General features: G+C 35.1%; 2 protein-coding genes across 2 annotated transcripts; one reads left to right on the top strand and one right to left on the bottom strand.

Annotated features, from left to right (window-relative positions):
* The first annotated feature begins 1,276 nt into the window (after positions 1-1,276).
* On the top strand, positions 1,277-15,461 carry LOC112057790 (transmembrane protease serine 9-like). The gene is made up of 14 exons (XM_052884003.1): positions 1,277-1,667; positions 2,564-2,642; positions 3,318-3,480; positions 6,319-6,521; positions 8,428-8,636; positions 8,931-8,988; positions 9,532-9,649; positions 10,824-10,869; positions 11,188-11,308; positions 11,978-12,140; positions 12,620-12,825; positions 13,671-13,876; positions 14,468-14,525; positions 15,148-15,461. Exons 1-14 carry the CDS (start codon positions 1,602-1,604, stop codon positions 15,267-15,269), a joined length of 1,818 nt encoding a protein of 605 aa, XP_052739963.1. The 5' UTR covers positions 1,277-1,601; the 3' UTR covers positions 15,270-15,461.
* Positions 15,462-15,546: 85 nt separating this feature from the next.
* Positions 15,547-20,057, bottom strand: LOC128198467 (acyl-CoA desaturase-like). Its single transcript, XM_052884033.1, has 6 exons — positions 19,776-20,057; positions 19,183-19,313; positions 18,548-18,753; positions 18,113-18,298; positions 17,351-17,546; positions 15,547-16,708 (listed from the first exon to the last, which is right to left on the bottom strand). Exons 1-6 carry the CDS (start codon positions 20,002-20,004, stop codon positions 16,481-16,483), a joined length of 1,176 nt encoding a protein of 391 aa, XP_052739993.1. The 5' UTR covers positions 20,005-20,057; the 3' UTR covers positions 15,547-16,480.
* Positions 20,058-21,163: the final 1,106 nt, after the last annotated feature.

Below are 21,163 nucleotides of genomic sequence, written 5' to 3'. Positions count from 1 at the left end.
GCACCGGCATGTGATTTATGCACGACATATAGAAACCAGCCAGAATATATTATGGCTTAAAAGCTTGAACCACTTACAACAACAAATATAGACAGCGTCGTCATTTAATATTAGTGAAATCACTGTTTAGCGCTAATATTTTGTTGCGGAATAAAAAATAATACTTAATCCTTCACTTAACATGTGTCAACTATAAATTCATGGCAATATTTTGTATATTTCAGAAAATACTTTAATATCTATTTCTGATAATTTTGTAAAAAAATTAACATAATATTTAACTAATGTAAGATATTTAATTAAAAAACTATATTTTTGCTGAATCTCACCTCTTCCTCAAAACCTCTTCCAAAGATTTCTATTTTTTTTCAGTCTTTAGCAATTTGTAGCCATTGTGGGTCTGCAATTTTTTTAATATCATCGTCCCATCTAGAGTAAATAAATATTAATTTGTTATTGGTAAATTTGCAAAAATGTAAATTTATACTGGAAATAAAAGACTTTTTTATTTTCATTTTATTTATTAACTGATAAAATGTTGCACAGCTAAGAAATACCATAAGAACATTTAACAGAACAGTTGGCTTTAACATTAAAGTAATGTAAATAGTTTTAGTCAATTGGTCGCTACCTCTCTCTTACTCCCTACTCTTTACGAAACTAGTCGTGCCACCTAGCGTCGGCACGAGCCAACACGAGATCGAGCGACGTCATGTTCGTCTCAGACTACTATTTGCAACAATAGTTTATAGAACCTTATTTTGACTCCATCTTACCATATTTTTATTTAGCTCATAAACTATATTGACATACAATGTGCAAAGGGCCAATTAGCGATACATTTTTTATACTATTACAACCATTTCCTATAAAAGAAAAATATATTTTTTTATTATTTTCGCTAGAGAAAAAAAAACAAGTGGACAGTGAAATATTCAATTGCATCCTCCATCCTCCAAGTGACCTTTCTGAGAGGTTGAGAAAGAAAATATGATTTTATTTGTAGATAACATAAAATAAAACAAAATAACGAACTGTAATTTACCGTTAAAAGACAAACATAGGCAAAGAAATAGTATAACTGACTCGTAAAATTCAAATATGTACACACACGTGGTCGTTGGCACTAGAGTGCATAAAACAAATCAACACGTCGAAAACACCTGTCAATAAGACTCACATTAGCAATTAATACTTAAGTTAGACTAGAATCATTTTCATATAGTCAGATACGTTGGAGTTCATTGATCCGTGAGGTCATTGCCAAATAACATGCTCGACCATACAGCCTCTAATCGGCGCCTCAAACGCTGTCTGTAAAAGCTCCTTAAAAGAGATAAAGCTTTTAATAAACACTCGCTGCTACAGTTTTACTATAAAAGAGACATAAATTCCTTTTAAAATATAGCCTCCAGATTAGGCGTGACTGGTTATAGCGGCTATAATTTTCGAGTTTTAGTAACGAAATGCTACCTTTTGGGGTGCGTGTTCTTAAGTCCAGAGCGAAGGCGTAAGTTAGTATTAGAATCTTATTCGGAGCCCCCTCAGCACCACCTCCTATGAGTGAATTTATCATTTAAGTGCTATCAAGTAAAAAGACAATGTTTTCTCACTTGGTTTGTTTTATTTTGTGTGTGTCTATCAGCGCTGGGGACTCATTTGGCAAGGTAAGATTTTTTTGTCCCTTTTTGCCTCAGTTCTTGGAGATTATTTAATTTATTCCTCAAAGCTTTTTCTGCTACGCGAATGTCACAAATATTGATTGCGTGTATTTATCTTGATTAGCCGAGCGGTAACACGTTTAATGTCTTGTCACATTAGATCGGTAAATAATTTTAATTGAATTAATTTGTCATACTTCGCTACCTTGGTCGTTCAATTATTTTTTGTGTTGCCAATTTTCGAGGCAGTAATTTAATGAAATATCTAATTTAATATTTCTTATATCATTTCTTATAGGTATGATTATTTTTATTACATTCTGTCATGATAATGGATTTATAAAAAATATTTTTTAATGAGAACGATCATTTTTCATACATTGCCAGGTAGCCCAGATATCATAGATGAACCGTTAAAATGGTAAAATTAGTGTCATTATTAACTAAATAGCGGACGCCCTCGACTTCGTCTGCGTGCAATCCTATCCCTACCCTGAGTATCCCATGGTGTGTCTCCTGGTTCTAGCTATCTCTCCACAAATTTTCAGCCAAATAGGTTCAGCTGTTCTTGAGTTATGAATAGTGTAATTAACACGACTTTCTTTTATACGAGTTTATATGAATATCAGTATTAGACTGGTTTAATTTGGGTTTAATTTCAGTTTGATTGACAGTTGCAGAATCAAGATATGGGCAAAGGGCATGTACTCACATTATGAAATTCTTGATTTCATCAAAAAACACACATTTCAAAAAATATTCCAAACTGTAAATTCTAATTCTATTTTGATTTAATGTAAAACAAAGGACTTTTCGTCATGGAATTAATATCTATATTTATAATTGTAATCGTCTATGAAAAAGTGTAACAATTTTAAAATTTGTGTTTTTATTTGTTTTAGAGTTTTCTTAGAGTGAGTGATGAATATTACGCGTATGGTCAAGAAACTGTCAATCAGCTGCCTCCATGTCGAGACTGTAGTAAGTTACTTTCACTGGTAATTATCAACCCTTATTCGGCTCACTGCTGAGCTCGAGTATCCTCTTAGAATGAGAGGGGATTAGTCCAATAGTCCACCACGCTGGTCCAAAACGGATTGGCAGACTTCACACACACAGAGCATTAAGAAAATTCTCGGGTTTCCTCACGATGTTTTTCCTTCACCGTTTGAGACACGTGATATTTAATTTCTATGCAACTCCAACTTTTCAGTTATGTGCAATAACTGAAAAGTTGGAGGTGCATGCCCCAGACCGGATTCAAACCCACACCCTCCGGAGTCGGAGGCAGAGATCATATCCACTGGGTTGGTCGTTGGTCAATAAATACATAAAAATAGTTTCTTCTTATCCAAGTTCAATGACTTCCATTGAGATTTACCACACATAGAGTGTAATGTATAAAAACCATAAAGTTTTTTCACACTACATAATAGTAGGTACTACATTGCCATTGAGGATAGAAAGCAAAGCAGCGCACAAACTTGTACTATAGGTTGAGGTTGAGAACTCATATTTTCTTTCGCTAATGATCAGTTCAATTTATGTCTATACCACATCCAAATCGGTCCAGTGGTTAAACGGTGACAGACAGATTTACTTTCACATTTTTATTATTATTATAGATTTGGTAAAGCTGTATGAATTGTTTTGTAGGTTGTGGGGAACGCAACGAGGAGGCTCGCGTGGTGGGCGGCTCTACCGCTGACGTGAATGCCTTCCCATGGATCGCTCGCCTCATCTACGGCAACTCCTTTGGCTGCGGCGCGTCACTCATCAACGATAGATACGTTCTGTCGGCAGCGCATTGCGTTAAAGGGTATATATTGAAACTAGACTTTGTCCACGTGAAATTCAGTTTTTCACAAATCTCGCGAAAACCATGAATTTTTGGGATAAAAAGTAGCTTATGTGTTAATCCAGGGTATTATCTATCTTCGTTTAAAATTTCAGCTAAATCAGTTCAGTAGTTGTAGCGTTAAAAAGCAACAAACATCCATATAAACTTTCGTGTTTATAATATTAGTAGGATTCAAATTCTTTTTTGAGCTAAAATATTTAAAAGACTGTGTTACAACTGTCAGATCTCTTCCCAAATGAAGATTACTTAATGTTTTAAGATGTAGTGCAATCAAAAACTTATTACTAAATTTAGATGAATGAAAAAAAAAGTAGGAATATTTTAAAAAATAATTTAATTTCGTCTATTTATCTTTTGTATCTCATATAAATTTAATTATGTTATTCATCCTCGTATTTTAATCAAAATAAATAATTCTACTTTTGTAAACTTAAAAAAAACTTACATGGTCTTGGTCTTATTTAGTGATCTAGTCAACTAATTATGTACGTATGCTCTGCAAATTTTACAAAAGAATATTTTTTCTAAATATTCAATTACAATAAATAAACCAATATCGACTACCTACACCTATATCATGTTTTCAACTCATAAATTGCGGGAGTTGCTCCGAAACGTCCAAATTTACGATTTATAAAGGTATTATTTAGTATTGTAAGACCACTCCACTATAAAGCCTCCACAAGATAAATGTGATAATTCAGCCACATACTGAGAATATGGTTTATTTCATTCCTTTCATTTTACGCATTAAGTCGCCGCTGGAAAGAGCCACTTCACAATGATATAATATGTACGTACTTGTATTTTTGTAGCCATTGAAGTGAATTATTTATTAATAAAATAATGGTTGAATACCTTAAAGTTTGGGTAATTATAATACAGATCAGAATCATAAATAAAATTAATTTCAGTTCCTAAATAAATTCAATATTTCAACTTAGTAAGGCATTTTTGTTTGTAAGAGAAAATATTGAATTTCACGTTAAGTACTCATAGTTATAAAGGTTGTTTATAGTAAAAATAACTAAGAGAGGTCCTAAATAAATTGTTTCCTAAATACAAACCCAGAAACTATTGGTACTTTCAAAGATTGGCACATTCAAATAAACCATTAAACTAGTCTATAGATAATTATAATTCAAATAAAACCAAGTATTTTTTATACATATGTAAACCTTATAAATTCATACGCTACCTACCTTGCCTACCAAAAAATACAAGAATCTCCTCGAATTGCGTGTTACCAAAAACTGCGCAGATATCTCTAAAACACGACCATAACAAGTTAAACATATTATTCGGTTCCAGTAGTCATTTACACGGACTGGATAAAATCTCGGATTACACCTTTAGAAGTTATTATACTGTAACACGCTTAGCGTCAAATAACAAAATTCACTTATAAGAATTAAAGGGGCCTGTACTTCTTTATGATATCGTATAATTTTATTCATAACCTTTTCTGCGTGAATATAGAAAAACTCAGATAAAGTATTACTTACATATATTTTCTCATTTCATAAAATTATAAACAAAATATGTATAAAATTTTGAGCTGGATAACGCGAACCTGGCTCTATAAATAATAATCTTTAATCTATGTAGTGTTTATTCAGTGCTATTCTATTTTTGTTTTAAAGACCACTAACCATCTTCTTAATGCTCGTCGTTTTAAAATTAGTATTGTAAAATAATAAAAAATTAAAATAATTTAAAGACCGATTTGATATGAATTCTTATTTACTCTTAATTACAGAGCGAAATGATTTTTTTTTTATTCTGTACAAGTTAGCCCTTGACTACGATCTCACCTGATGGTAAGTGATGATGCAGTCTAAAACGGAAGCGGGCTAACTTGTTAGGAGGAGGATGAAAATCCACACTCCTTTCGGTTTCTACACGACATCGTACCGGAACGCTAAATCGCTTGGCGGTACGTCTTTGTCGGTAGGGTGGTAACTAGCCACGGCCGAAGCCTCCCACCAGCCAGACCTGGACAAATTAAGAAAACCTCAATCAGCCCAGCCGGGGATCGAACCCAGGACCTCCGTCTTGTAAGTCCACTGCGCATACCACTGCGCCACGGAGGCCGACAAATTCTGATTCCTGCTCTGATTTCTGCCTGTTGTGAATATTGACCCTTAACTAAAAAGCTCAGGGTCTGATTTACCTGACCTAAACAGGAAAGTCAAGGATATAAATCAAGTTCGGAAACTTTCGAGTGAATTAATGATTTGTTTATACAATTAATTTAGATTTTTTTGTCATGTGTAGTTTAAATATATTTTATAGCGATTCATAAAATTATGTTTGATTAAAATTTAATGTAAAATTAATGAATTTAACTACGAATAATAATAATGTTTCCATAAATTATATTTATTTTAATAAATATAGAAGATATTATAGATATAAACCAATTTATATTACGGTTATGTAGAAGCAGCGTTTTAGACAGCTGCATGTGCGTTGAAGTCTCTTTACACCATTCTTACACATTCTTATATGTGAAACTAAGTCTCAGATAGTCTCATCAAAATGCGTATAGTTTTTTTTTATATTTAAGACTATAATAAAAATGGCTTTATATTTTCTATACTAATATTATAAAAGGGTACAGTTTGTGGGTTTGTGAGGTCGTTGGAATCTACTAAACCGATTTAGAAAATTGTTTTATCAATAAACAGTATATTTTTAAGAATTACTGGAGTTCTTGAAAAAAATATGTATAAGTTGTTATTATTTAGGCATCAGCATAAATCCTTGAATTCAGTAATGTTATATTTTTTTCAGTTTCATGTGGTTCATGTTCCGAGTGAAGTTTGGTGAACATGACCGATGTGACAAGGCTCACATACCGGAGATTCGGTACGTCACGAAGATGTACATCCACAATTTCACACTGACTGAGTTATCCAACGATATATCACTGCTGCGACTCAATAAGCCGATAGAATATTCCTATGCTATCAGGCCTGTGTGCTTGCCGAAGTCAGGTTGGTATGGAAAGTTTCCCATTGTAATTTTCTTACAAAATTTTGCCGCATTGTAACATCATCATCATCATCATCATCATCGTCATTCATAATTATTATCAGCCGATGGACGTCCACTGCTGGACATAGGACTGTGGACTTCCAACCACAACGATTTCGAGTCGCCAGCATCCAGCGGCTCCCTGCAACTCGTTTGATGTCCTCGGTCTACCTAGTGTCATCATCATCATCATAATTGTATGATGGACGGATTTTGTAGGGACTTCCAAACATCACGATACTGAACCACCTGCATCCAGCGAATCCCTGTGACTCGCTTGATGTCGTCAGTCCACCTGGTGGGGGGTCGACCTGCGCTTACTAGTGCGGGGTCGCCATTCCAGCACTTTGGGACCCCAACGTCCATCGGCTCTTCTACCTTACGTATTATATATGTCTTATAATCTGACATACCATAGTTTCATTTATTTAAACTCGGTTGATTAATAACATGCTTATAGGAATATAGGATTATCTGCTGTTATATTCTATGGAATTTTTTCGTACACAGTTGAATAAATCGACAAATATAACAGTTATGCGTTGTGTGGACGTTGACCGTATTAATTATTGTCAGAAATGAAATTTATAAAAATAGCGATGTTATATTTTCATTAAAGGTGTTCTCAGTAACATTAACTGTAAGGCAAAATACTCGTAATATGTAAATCGTGTGTAAAATCCAATTATTACTCATAATAAACACAAATTGAGGGCCAATTACAGAAAATAAAATATTATTATTATCAAGATTTCGATCCAAATTTATTGGTCGATAAAATTTAGGGTTTTACCATCTCGCTGTGTGTCATAAAGATAATGCGATACCTTTTACATTTTGTATTGTTGTATAATGCCTTTCAAATGTTATTGGCAACAATATGAGGTTTTAGATCTAAGTATAATAAGTAAAAAATTAAACGAATATAAATGACGTCATAACTAACATACTCATAATTCAATTTTGTATTTATGATTTGATTTGTCAATTTTGTTTGTATACTAACAGCTTTGCACGCGATATCGCGTTTTCAATTTCACATTTGTCAGATTCAGTCAGATTTTCCTGCCTATCTGGCAGGAAAATCTGGAATTGAAACAGTTGTGCAGTAGTTCTACTAGATGGCGCTGTTTCAATTAATTAGAAATTCGCGTTTACGATAACGCGATAGTAACAGTATCAAACTGCCACTAGGCCCTCAGAGCAAAAATCAACATTCGTTTATTTTAAGTTAATTAAATCTTATTCAGACTTGAAAAGACAAGTTTGATTATTAGTAGAGACCTCAGGTATCGATAGAAATGTGCTTTATTTTGAAGTTATCTTCCGAAACTACCGAAAGCGGTAGCCGGTTCTGGAGTGTAAACTGTGCTCCGGAACTGGCTAATGCTTTTGGTAGGAGCATAGGCTGACAAACTTGCAGTCTTCATAAAATGAGGTATGTCCAGCTGTTGCAAGATTTTGATCCATACGGTAAGTGAGTGTTCTCATTTAGGTAAGCGTACTCCAACTTAGGCATATGTTTTCTGTGACTTAGGACGCATTATTGTTTTCCATCGAGCATAATTTGTTAACGTCACGTTTTTGTACGTTAAAAGCGAGAAAGAGCTTCAGAAGACAGAAAACTCCAAAAGATATGATCGCGCATACGCGTTGAAATTACTCTTCTTTGGTGTAATATCACGAAAAAGCGATTAGTCAGTCTGTAAATGTCCTATTGTGTGACGTGCTATACAGGTTCAATTATTGGACAAAATAAAAAGTATAATAACAGCTGAACGTGACTTCTGGTGTTTTCTATATTCTGAGTCGCGAGCCTATCTTTTAATAAAACAAAAAAAGAGTGTATTTTTAACTTTTTCGCAGATTACAATCTCTACGTGGGTACTCTAGCAACAGTGTCGGGTTGGGGCGCAATGGCTGAGACCGGCAAATGGTCGTGTACGCTACTGGAGGCGCAACTACCGATCCTCAGCAATGAGGAGTGTCAGAATACTAAGTACAATAAATCGAAGATCAAAGACGTTATGATGTGTGCGGGATACCCTGCCACCGCTCATAAGGACGCTTGCACTGTAAGAATCTTTCATATTTTGTATTACGCCGGGTGATAATGCAATTAACATTCTTACCCGGCCTAATAATATAATTACAATTATTAAATTGTTTAGATAACTATAACTAACCTTTTTTAATTGGTTGGTCCGTGAAAATTAAAATCAATGTTTGTAATCTATCTACTTAGTAGTAATTCCAGAACATAGCGGGTTAAAAATATAACTTTAAATCAAATAGACGGTTATCCATTACCTGATTTTATTTTTTGGCAATTTTAAATGTAGGTAATAAAGCTATTATTATTTTTACAGGGCGACAGCGGTGGACCCCTCATTGCAGAAAATAACGAACATGCATATGATTTAATTGGTAAGTTCCTATTGCTCTATCTTATTAAAACATATAATATTGAGATTCTAAAAAATATAGAGTTCGGCCATGGCTCGTACCACTTTAAAGATAAAGATGTATCACATATTAAGTAAACTATAAATAACAAATCAGTAAAAAACCGGAAAGAAATTAAATTATGACTTTAAAAATCTGAAAAATGCATCAATGCCATACGTAACATTTCAAATGCAATCGATAATAATTATTGAAATAGCAATTTCGTCTTCCTGAAGGTGAACTTCAATTATTACGAGAATAATAGCTTAATTATTTTTATTTTCTGCCCGGACTTTTAAAGTTGGTGGTGTTACCCCGTGCTTCGGAGAGCACGTTAAGCCATCGGTCCTAGTGATCATTAACATGATCATTACAATATCAAACATTATTTCTCTAAGCTCATCAAGACGCATTGGAGTAGTGTGGTAGGTCTAAGCTCCATATCCCTTCTCCTATAACGAGAGAGGCCTGGCATTGTAATGGGCCGCTAAAATAGGCTGATAAAGATATTTTTTTTTCTAGGGATAGTATCTTGGGGCTTTGGATGTGCAAGGATCGGGTATCCGGGCGTTTACGTCAGAGTCACTAAATACTTGGACTGGATCATGGACAACACAGCTGACGCCTGCTACTGTGATTATTAACAGTCAGACTAATCTGTTTCAAGAATGTGCCTAATTTTGTAATAATAAAACGCTTTACTATTGTAATTTTTTATTCAGAAGAATAATCCTTTCACAAAAGACAAGATTAATGACGTATTAAAACGTATTCTATGTTTATATGGTGACAGTCGTATATCGTAGCGCTGAGTTTTGTATTTCATTCTCGATTTACCGTTTTTAAAAACTCAGGGTCTCGATGGTAGGCTTCGGCCGTGGCTACTGGCTCAAATATACTCGTATCTGCCATATATCAATATAGCGATGCCAGGTAGAAACTAATATACAAGAAATATACAAGAGACCAAGCAGTATTTTTTCTTAAATAATGGTACATATTTTTTATGTATCTACTAAGTACATATTATTATATTATGATTATGAGGAATGTAAAGGTATATAGGAATGTTAATACTGGATATAACAATGTGAGCACGTTTGTAGAATACTAATTTAGTTGTTTAGATGAGTGAGTAAACTTCTAGTCTCACAGTATCATGCAAATCGGTGATAACACTCGTAATGGTCCTCATTTGCAGGGAAAGTATTAAAAGTCAATTGACAATCATACAATTATAGAAAGACATAACTGATTTCATGCCTTTTTTATGAATGTTTTCTTTATTATTACTTTGTAGAGGATTCTCTCGGAATGAAAAATTAAGAAATTTGCGCAGACACATTCAGAAACTTAACGAATATTGTACGGATGTTTGTTATTTAATCATGGATGATCCATGATTAAATAACGTTGATCGTAAATACTATAGTATTCTAATTGTCGGTTTTTGTAGATAATCATAAAGTATTTAAGGTGACTTCATCATCTAAACTAAATTGCGATAATAAGAAAGATAATAACTAATAAATTCCCAATTTAAGCTAAAGTTACAAAGAAATAATTCCACTTTTCCTCGGTTAATAGGAAATGTTCTAAGTACGATTGAGCGGGTTCGTGTTATAAAACTAGTACAACCTAATAATAGTCACCGCGCAATAATGTGGTTGCGAGTGCAATGTACTCATTCCCGTGGAGCCTCATCTCGTATTTACTTGTCCATCGCCTTAGGGATAGCGTCAATGTTAGGTGCACCGACAATTTGCTTATTAAATAACATCGTCAAGTGCTGATTCGATCATGTGGAATTACAGTTTTATTTTTATGTTGGTTTTGTGCTATCATTTGTTATGTTATTCAGTAAGTTTTACTTTTCATTTTTATTGTTACTTTCTTTTTAATTTCCATTGATACTATGCGGAAACAATGCAAGCACAGTATGAATGTTTGTGTCTGTATCTGTACACATTATAAGTTTAGTTTATATATCTATACGATATATTATTTAAACGGCAAATAACAATTTTAATTTCGCTCCCAGAATTTCACTGACGAGAAGTATTTTAAGTTATTGTTCAAAGTTCGAGTTTATTTTTTATACAGGGATGTGCAACTTTTTTTTATGACCGTGTTACACAGAACATTTTTGCGTGTCACGAGTATATCATTTATGTTAAGGTCAAGGCCGAAGAGAATGTCACCACCATGGAAGATACAGTTAGTGTTAGCGCCGCAGATATCGTTTCTGAAGCCATACCTGAAGAATTGTTATCAGAGGATATCAATAAATGCAGTTGTCGTAAGTATTTATAACAGCATCTTAATGGAATTAGAGATTAACTTGCCGTACTTTACGAACTATTTTTAGTGACTGGCACTAGGTACCTACATTATTCAAACAGATTTATTAATTAGTATAGGTAATTAACTCAATTATGATATCTCGTATTTAAATTAGGTTGGGATTATTAGTCGGTAGGGATTATTTTAGAAAAAAATCCATAATATTATGTTATGGATCTTTTTCTAAAATTACAAATAAATTGGTTGATTTAATTTTAATAATATTATTTAATTACTTTTTAGCCGCGAATTATCATTTAAGCATTTTTTGCAAGAATTTAGATTCAATAAATTCGAAAACCAAATCAAATCGAAAACCAGCTACAGAGAGTAAATTACGCTTGTTCTTCTTCCTCTGTTAGTGCTAAATTGGCACTATGCACTTCGCCAATTTTGAGTTGTAATCGTTCTCCGAATCAGCTAACGTTTCTCTGGTTATAATGCATTCCTGTTTTAAGAGAAATATCGCTTTACCAATAAGAGTTAAGATATCCGTGCGACTATCCCGTCAGTTAAAATTCCTTGAGACAATTAGTTTCATAGAGAAGGAATTGCTTTATGTCAGCGTTTACGTACACACTTGTGCACTAAAATATATCCTCCATGTGTATTTCGTATGTCGAAGGTTGCGGAGAGCGCAACGAAGCCTCCAGGATAGTGGGAGGTGTGGAGACTGCAGTCAACGAGTTCCCCTGGGTGGCGCGGCTGACATACTTCAACAAGTTCTACTGTGGAGGAATGCTCATTAACGATAGATACGTCTTGACTGCAGCGCACTGTGTCAAAGGGTAACTATTTATTTTATTTGTCTGTCTGTCCGTTTGTCTGTTCGCGATAACCTAAACTTATGATTCTCACTCATCATCTTTAACAACCAGTATTCGGCTCACTGTTGAACACCCTGGGAGGGGTTAATTTCACGCATACGTGAAATTTAGTTTTCCACAAATCCCTCGGGAACTTTGAGTGGACTAAAGTAATCTTTATGTTGCTCAAGAACCTCGTATATTTTCCAGTGAAAGTCCCATTAAAATCCGTTAGCCGTTCCAATGATTAGCCCGAACAAACAGACAGCCAGACAATAATTTTAAAAAAAGCTTCCTTGAAAGGTGTCAACTAACTATAAGAACTTGATGTAACACATTTTAAAACCACAGACAGACACTTCAATTTTAGTTATACTTTTTATGTACATATTGATACAGTTCAAGTAAAAATCTACATTGGCACATGTTGGTACTTTTCTGAAATTAAGTTATTCTTTCAGACTAATGTGGTTTATGATAAAGGTGACATTAGGTGAACACAACAGATGCAATAAGACCCATAGACCTGAGACCCGCTACGTGGTGAACGCCGTGGCCCATAATTTCACGTACCTGACATTCAGAGACGATATAGCAGTGTTGAAACTCAATGAAAGAGTGCCGATATCTGATACTATTAAACCGGTGTGCCTGCCTCATAATGATGGTAAGTTAAATCAAGTTAGCCCTTGACTGCGATCTCATCTGATGTTAAGTGTAGTCCAAATTGGAAACGGGCTTACTTGGAAGAGGTAAATACGAGTTTTTACTCACCTGATGGTAAGTGTAGATGTGGCCTCATGTGGAACGCGCTTGCTTAAAAGATTGCTTTTCACTCTCTTCTTAAAGATGCCCAGGTTGTAAGAATTAGGAAACACTGACTTCGGGAGAGAGTTCCATACCCTAGCTATGCGAATATGAAACGAAGAGGCAAATAATTCGTATGAGTACTGGGGATGTCAATGAATTAGCGATGAAAACCGACCCAGTGTCTTGCAGTGCGATGGTAAAAACGTGACGGTGGTACTAGCTCAAATAACTCCTGTTTACACTCTTTCTTCCTTCTTCCCATATCTCTGAAGATTTCTACGCGATATTGCATCGGAACGTTAAATCGTTTGACGTATCGCCAAGCGATATAACGTAGGGTCTTTGCCGGTCGGGTGGTAACTAGCCACGGCCGATGCCTACCACCAGATCAGACCTGAGTCAAATTAGAAATTATAAAATCCTAAGCTGACCCGAGCTGGAAATCAAACCGAGGACCTCACACTTGTTCTCAACTCAGTCAAAAATCTCAGAAAAAATTCTCTCAGAAAAAAAATTTTGCAAGTCTAGGATTTGCAGGATTTGCAAGATAAAAATTTGCCAATTAAGCTGATATTTAAGTGATCAAAGAACCGCCTTTAGGGTTTTTGCCACTTCTAAAACATACTTTAAATGATGTGTATATAAAAAAATATTATCTAAGGTAAAAAAATTGAAGCTTCTTGATTTTTTTTATTCTTCCAGTCAACCAATACGCAGGAGTAAGAGCCATAGCAGTGGGTTGGGGATCAATGGGGGAACAGAGGAATCATTCCTGTAATCTACTGGATGTAGAATTACCGGTTCTAAGCAACGCCCAATGTAGGAAGACCAAGTATGAGCCGACTATGATAGTAGATGACATGCTCTGTGCTGGCTATCCTGAAGTGGGGGCTAAGGATACCTGCCAGGTAATCTAATCTAAGAGTATAAAGAGAAAATACTTTTTTTGTTTCTTTATAGTGAATAGGCTAGAAAAGTACTAGATCGATTTTTAAAATTATTTCATCAATGGCAAACAATATTATCTGCGAGTAACAAATGTTTTTATCCACGCACTCCAGGGGGAAAGGTAACTACTTACGTGGGAGAAATGTGCTTAATCATTTGATCTAAATGACACTTTAACTACTATTGGTAGGTACGAGTATATATCCAAAACTTAAACTTTAATGAACTCTTATTTTAAATCACAAACTTCTATTGTCATTTTCATGTAGAATTTCTTGGGATCCATTTTTTACAAATGTTTAGAAATGAATTCTTGCAGCCTTCATAATTTCAAATGAAATAACTTTTTCCTTAAAGATTAAATTCTGTAATTCTACACAAATTTAAACTTAAGTATATTTTTCTTTTTTCACTAGTGAATTGTACACCATCTTGGTCTTGATATTTGCACCATTGGTGAAATTATCAAGATTGTTAAGCTCGTTATACAACGAGCTACTATATATAACTACGAGATACTAATATGTATTTTTTCTATTCTTTTATCGTAGGGTGATAGTGGTGGACCATTATCAGCAGAAAGGGGTGACAAGCGCTACGAATTATTAGGTAAGATATTTATTAAAAAAACTCATAAGTAAGTATATAATAATTAACTTTGAAGCCTCTGTGGCGCAATAGTATGCGCGGTGGTTTTACAAGACGGAGGTCCTGGGTTCGAAGCCCGACTGGGCCGATTGAGGTTTTCTTAATTGGTCTAGGTCTGGCCGGTCGTGGCTAGCTACCACCCTACCGGCAAAAACATACTGCCAAACGATTTAGCGTTCTGGTACGATGTCGTGTAGAAACCGAAAAGGGTGTGGATTTTCATCCTACTCCTAACAATAAGCCTCAATATCTCAACGGTAAGAGCGGTTGGATTCTTTACCGAGGGGTGGTGGTTCAATCCTCACCCCGTTGGTCTATTGTCGTACCCACCCCTAGCACAGTCTTTGCCGACTAGTTGGATGGGAATGGGAATATTGGTCATATAATAAAAAATATGGCAAATATTCTTTGAAAAAAATATAGCTCGCTTCCATCTTAGATTGCATCATCAGTCATCACTTACTATTATTGTAATCATTGTAGTCAAGGGCTAACTTGTAAAGAATAAAAAAAGCATATATATTATAAGATTATATCATAATATTATTATAATATATCATATTATTTTTGTTTGGTTTTGCAGGTGTTGTTTCATGGGGTATTGGCTGTGGTAGACGAGGATATCCGGGAGTCTACACTAGAGTCACCAAATACTTGAACTGGATCAAACAAAATGCACGCCACGGTTGTTTCTGCACTGACTAATGTAGAATTAATAATGTAGTTTATTTAGTTTGATTCAAAAGGAATAAAGAATAAATAATAAAATGCAAGTTATTATACAAGTATTACAATATTTTATTGTTATTAAATAGTACATTAAAGTTTACTTACATAAATAGCGCCTTCATTATTTAAGTACTTAATTGTTTAAACGTAAATATAACTTAAATTATCTAGTTTGTTTACAATCATCATCATCATCATCATCATTAGCAACCCATTTTCGTCTCACTGTTGAGCACGAGTCTCCTCTCAGAATGAGAGAGGTTAGGACAATAATCCACCATGCTGATTCAATGTGGCAGACTTCACACACGTAGAGAATTTAGAAAATTTTTGTTGTGAAAACGATGTTTTCCTTCACCGTTTGAGACTAGTGAAATTTAATTACTTAAAATGCACACAACTGAACCGAAAATGAAAATTCGAACCAACACCCTTCGAATCGAAGACAGAGGTTATATCCACTTAGCTATCACGGTTTTCTCTTTTATTGTCTGCAATCACTAATTACTTATAAATAGATCATGTTGTTCATTTCCCAAAATACATTAGACATCGAAATTAATCTCTCATTCACATTTTAATCATCACATTCTTACATACATTCAATATATACATGCAACTAAAGTCCTTAAGCCATCAGGCCTTAGCCATGTGGAACGTCGATTCTACAAACGCTAACGCTCTAAAAACTAAATGTATGGGAATGACAGATCTAATCGACATTTTGACGACCTCCGTGGCGCAGTAGCATGCGAGTGGATTTAACCATGATTAAGTGGATAACCATGGTCCAGGACTCGATCCCCGGCTGGGCTGTTTGAGGTTTTCTTAATTGGTTCAGGTCTGGCTAGTGGGAGACTTCGGCCGTGGCTAGTTACCACCCTACCGGCTAAGACGCACCGCTAAGCGATTTAGCGTTCCGGTACGATGTCTTGTAGAAACAGAAAGGGGTATGGCTTTTCATCTTGCTCCTAACAAGTTAGCCGTTTCCATCATAGATTGCATCATCACTTACCATCAAGTGAGATTGTAGTCTAGGGCTAAATTGTAGAGAATAAAAAAAAGAGAACTTGATCACGCGACCTGTCGATAGTGAATGTCATTCCCATGATTTTTTTAGTAGTTTTCGAAGCGTAAGCGTTTGTAGAAAGAGAATCGGCGTGCCACATGGCTACAGGCCTAGCTATTTATGCAGCGCCAGTTTTCCTTTTTACTACGTTTGGATCAAATACATCATTCTCATGGTACAAAGGTAGTCCTTTATCTTCTAGCACGGCGTCAGGTGCTGAGTATACTACATTGTATGACGGATTCAGAGGATGCAAAAATCCTACAGCTGTTACTGCATTCCGATCTTTATCATTGCCCAGTTCGTAATGTGTTCCATCACCTGTTTTCATAGCTCTTCTTTTTACCTAAAAATAAGAAATAATTTTATCTGTGACACCAATCACTCATAGCTTATGGAAACAAATCCTTACTAGACATTTTTTCAATTACTATATCTATCATTTTTATAATATTACCAATATTCCCGTCTAAGTTTAGTCTTAGTTAGTTTAATTAGGATGGCAATAAGAATCTGGCAAAACATAATTTGGAAGGAAGTTTCGAAACTTTCATAGTATAGGATTGAATGAATGAATAAAATATTCATTATTGTACACCATAAATAAAAAGATAAATTAAAACAGACAAGAAATAATCTTAAAAACGAATGTACAAATCAGCGATCTCTTCTAGACAACCAATCAAAAAAGACAAAATGAATGCGTATGAAACAAAAGGTATTGTAAATCCACAAGAAAAATAGCTGATTATAGTTCTTCTTCTTCTTAAGGTGCCTCTCCGACTAGCGAAGGTTGGTAGTCAGTTTCTTGAACTCGTCTCAATCCTTCGCGAGGCGAAATAATTGTGCGGCGCTCGCGATCCCGGTCCACTCTCTGAGACTTCCATACTGACGACTAGGGAAAATAGTGCAGTGGTTTCCCGTTGCCTTCTGCACTATATTATAGTTACTAAACTTGAAATTACTATAAGAGGTTTTTAGTTCTTACCATTTCCGGTGAAGCAGATTTGAGATCTGAAGCAAGCCCAACTTTTTCGAAGAACCTAATAAAGCTTGCTGACTGGTTGAAATGCATGCTGAGCTCAGCAGCTTTGTAGTCCCATGGGAAAGCGTGATGGTAGTTATGCCATCCTTCGCCAAGGCTGATAAACGAGACAAACCAAGACTCTACTGGCTGCAGTTTTCTGAAATGTACAAATGAGAAAACTTGAATAAAAATCCTACTAATATTATAAATGCAAAAGTTTGTGTGGATGTTTGTTACTCTTTAACGCCGCAACTACTGAACCGATTTGGTTGAAATTTGGAATGGAAATAGAATTTACTCTGGATTAACACATAAGCTATTTTTCATACCGGAAAAATCCATGGATCCCGAAGGATTTGCGAAAACTTAAATTTCACGCCGACGACGTCGGGGATGTCCGCTATTGAGATATAAATACATACTTAAATAATGTAACACACCTAGGTACTGGAAAACACTCATGTTCATTAGACAATTATTTTCCAGTTGTGGAAATTGAACCCACGCCATGGATGCAAGAAATAGAATAGAAGAATAGTCGCTGCACACTGGGCCACACATCATCATCATCATCATCATCATATCAGCCGATGGACGTCCACTGCAAGACATATGCCTTTTGTAGGGACTTCCAAACATCACGATACTGAGCCACCTGCATCCAGCGAATCCCTGCGATTCGCTTGGGCCACACAGCCGTCGAATAAAAGTACATTTACTTACTTGTCATAGGGTCTCGTGCCATAAAGATGTGCAGCACTGTTAACGAGCCATGTGCCATTCAATTGAGCCACATACCGGAAGAGGTAACAAGTCAGTAAACTGGTCCTCAACGTCTCCCCGAAATAATAGCATGGCACGAACACGGGAATGAATACGGCGAATACAAAGTATAAGTAGTAGTAGTACCTGAAAACAGCATAAAAATTATTATGGCAGTTAAGGACCTGCCAATGCATAAAGCCGGACTTATATTTGTCTGACGTGTCGTGTCGTGACGCATCAGAACAGAATCGGTATCATACATTTTGTATGCGTCAAGACACGACACGTCAGACAAATATAAATCCGGCTTTATGCATTGGCAGGTCCTTAACTGCCATGTCTATACTATTAATATTATAGGTTTAAATATTAGGAGTTAAAAGTGAGTCATACTTTTTCTGTAACATAACCATCCAGTCAGCTTGCAAGTCGCTCATGTCTATTCTCTTTCCCAAGCCGAGGACGTATGGATGTTTCTTCATCATTAACCACCCCATATGACAGAAGAAAAACCCCCTCTTTGAGTTGTGAGGGTCACCATCAGTGTCTGCGTAGCGGTGATGAAGACGGTGGTCGCGAGACCAAATGAAGACAGAGTTCTGTTGGAAATTAAGAAATGATCAGTGGACACTGATTAATACAATCTATCTACTTGAAAACGTTGCGATCTGCTTTAAGTATTTGCTGCAATGTTATTAAATACTAGATGTGTTACTAACGCATGAAAAATGAGGCGCTCAAAAGAGAAAATTTATAGTCAATTCAATGTTAGTTTTAAATAATACCAAAAAAAACGTCTACAATGTCGAGTTGTGTGTTCAGGAAGTGTAAAAAACAAAGAGAGAATTGTAGGAGGTAGCCCCATAACACCATAAACGTTATCTCTATATAATATTAGTTATATATATGTTATGAAAATCGTATAACTACTAATAATAAGGATTTAAGACATCAGAATTTTTTCAAAAAGCTACATTATTTTAGCCTGGAAACTTAGAAAATGAAGTTAGAAAACACCATAATATTACCTGTCCAGCCATTGTCTGACCCACTATAAGAAAAAACTTTAAAACAGGAGTTGCTGTAAATGTATTGTGAGCGAAAAGTCTGTGAGCACCAATCGTCACACCTTCCGATGAAAAGAATGCCGTTAACAGAACTGTAGACAATAAAAATAAAACGATTACATAAATTATTATAAACATACGAATCTCTCTCATTCGCATGAAAGTTTTTTTAACGGACGTTAAAAAGCGTTCTTGCTGCAATATGTGACAGAAAGTGACATAAATAACTATTCAACAGAGGGCCTAGTGGCAGTTTGATACTGTTACTATCGCGTTAACGTAAACGCGAATTTCTAAGGAAATAAAACAGAGCCATCTAGTGGCACTACTGCACAACTGTTTCAATTCCATATAAATTCGCGTTTACGTTAACGCGATCGCCAGTATGAAAACATTGAAACTCCCACTAGACACTCAGCACTAGAGAGGTCGTCAAACTTTGTTATGTTAGGTGCTTTATTTAATGCTTTACGACATAAAAATATTTTGTAACGAAACAAAACTTTTATGTTTTTTCAAAAAGTCGAAAATTCAAAAATGAAAGAATAACTTACTCCACAAAAATGTTTTAAAGGTGATACCTCCCGTTAAAATTATTAAAAACCCCCATATAGCCAACAGGTGCAACACCAAAAATCCAATAGCATTCTTCCACACTATTTCATGTTTGTAATTCGGGTCGGTTCCTATCCGTTTACTAAGAATGAACTTTTCTGGAACACTATCATTGTTATATTTCATTTTTTCAAAATCACTTTTACGGAAACTATCGAATGACGTCATATTTGAGTTGGTCTTGTGACCAAAAGCTTAATGACTACTAGTGACGAAGACAATCGATTGCTCTTTTAAATATTTCTTGTGTCTTCATCGCATTGTACCTACTATTAGATATATCAAGCGTATTGAGCAATTTAAACTTAATGTTCAGTTTTGTATGTAAATCATTATTACACATAGATACATGTATAATTGACATGGTTACGGTGACATTGGATTCAACATATTTTTTAGCATTGATTGTTTGAAGTAAATTAGGTCATACATTACAATCAGGTCAAAATCAGTTTATTGGGTAAAACAAATTGTATTCATAGTTAATTAATTTAATTTCTTTACAGAATAAGTCGTTTTTGACAGTATTTCAAGGTACTGGCATGTCTCTCAATAAGTTCAAAGTGTTTATTAAACGCAAGCTAAGGAAAGTTATGTTATAGTGTTAATGATTATATAGATGATAAAAAAGCTTGATGTTGATTGTTGAACTGCACTGTACGATTGTGTACTTAGTTCTAGATAAGTTTGTAAAATGGTGGTAAACAAAAAAATAAACCTTGACTGAGTTTGTTGTGAGCTCTTATCGGATCAAGACGTGTTTGGAACCCTTGTAACTTTAATTTTAAGTTTCGACTTTACTTCCCACCATTAAATCATGACATAACTTGACGTCTCAGAAGTGCTTGTAAACTAAGCCTAATTAAAATTAATTTTGAATTTTTTGAGTTTTCTTAAGCCCGTAAATTCAGGGTTCTTTTTTCAACAGTATATACTAACACGCGTATCATCATTATCAACCCATATTCGGCTCCCTGCTGAGCTCGAGTCTCCTCCCAAAATGAGAGGGGTTAGGCCAATAGTCTACCATGCTGGACCAATGCAGATTGGCAGACTTCACAGAGAATTAAGAAAATTCTCTGGTGTGCAGGTTTTCTCACGATGATTTTCTTTTTTCATATTCATGGCTCTTACACGCGTATACAACACGACATATCAATGAGTTAGTACCTTTCTACTTACACGTAGTACTATAGCCACGCATATTTCTGACGCATTAGCTATGCTTTGTTTCGTTTTGAAGGCTGTGGCAAATGGTAACCGATAAGTAACACGTTTATACATGAAAGTTAATCGGTTACCATTAAAATTATTTCGTACGTAAGTT

The sequence above is a fragment of the Bicyclus anynana genome, chromosome 10, assembly GCF_947172395.1.
Source record: "Bicyclus anynana chromosome 10, ilBicAnyn1.1, whole genome shotgun sequence".
In the NCBI taxonomy this organism is placed as follows: domain Eukaryota; kingdom Metazoa; phylum Arthropoda; class Insecta; order Lepidoptera; family Nymphalidae; genus Bicyclus; species Bicyclus anynana.
Note: the sequence above shows the minus strand (reverse complement) of the source record. Positions and strands in the feature narration are given on the sequence as shown.

Bases quoted from the DNA above. Each gene is read 5' to 3' on its own strand.
- LOC128198467 (XM_052884033.1), bottom strand. From the start codon at position 20,004: ATGACGTCATTCGATAGTTTCCGTAAAAGTGATTTTGAAAAAATGAAA. The intron at 19,314-19,775 runs GTAAGTTATTCT...TATTGTCTACAG, and splicing joins CTTTAAAACATTTTTGTGGA to TTCTGTTAACGGCATTCTTT. The intron at 17,547-18,112 runs GTAAGTAAATGT...TGTACATTTCAG, and splicing joins GGCACGAGACCCTATGACAA to AAAACTGCAGCCAGTAGAGT.
- LOC112057790 (XM_052884003.1), top strand. From the start codon at position 1,602: ATGTTTTCTCACTTGGTTTGTTTTATTTTGTGTGTGTCTATCAGCGCT. The intron at 10,870-11,187 runs GTAAGTTTTACT...ATTTATGTTAAG, and splicing joins ATCATTTGTTATGTTATTCA to GTCAAGGCCGAAGAGAATGT. The intron at 13,877-14,467 runs GTAATCTAATCT...CTTTTATCGTAG, and splicing joins GGGCTAAGGATACCTGCCAG to GGTGATAGTGGTGGACCATT.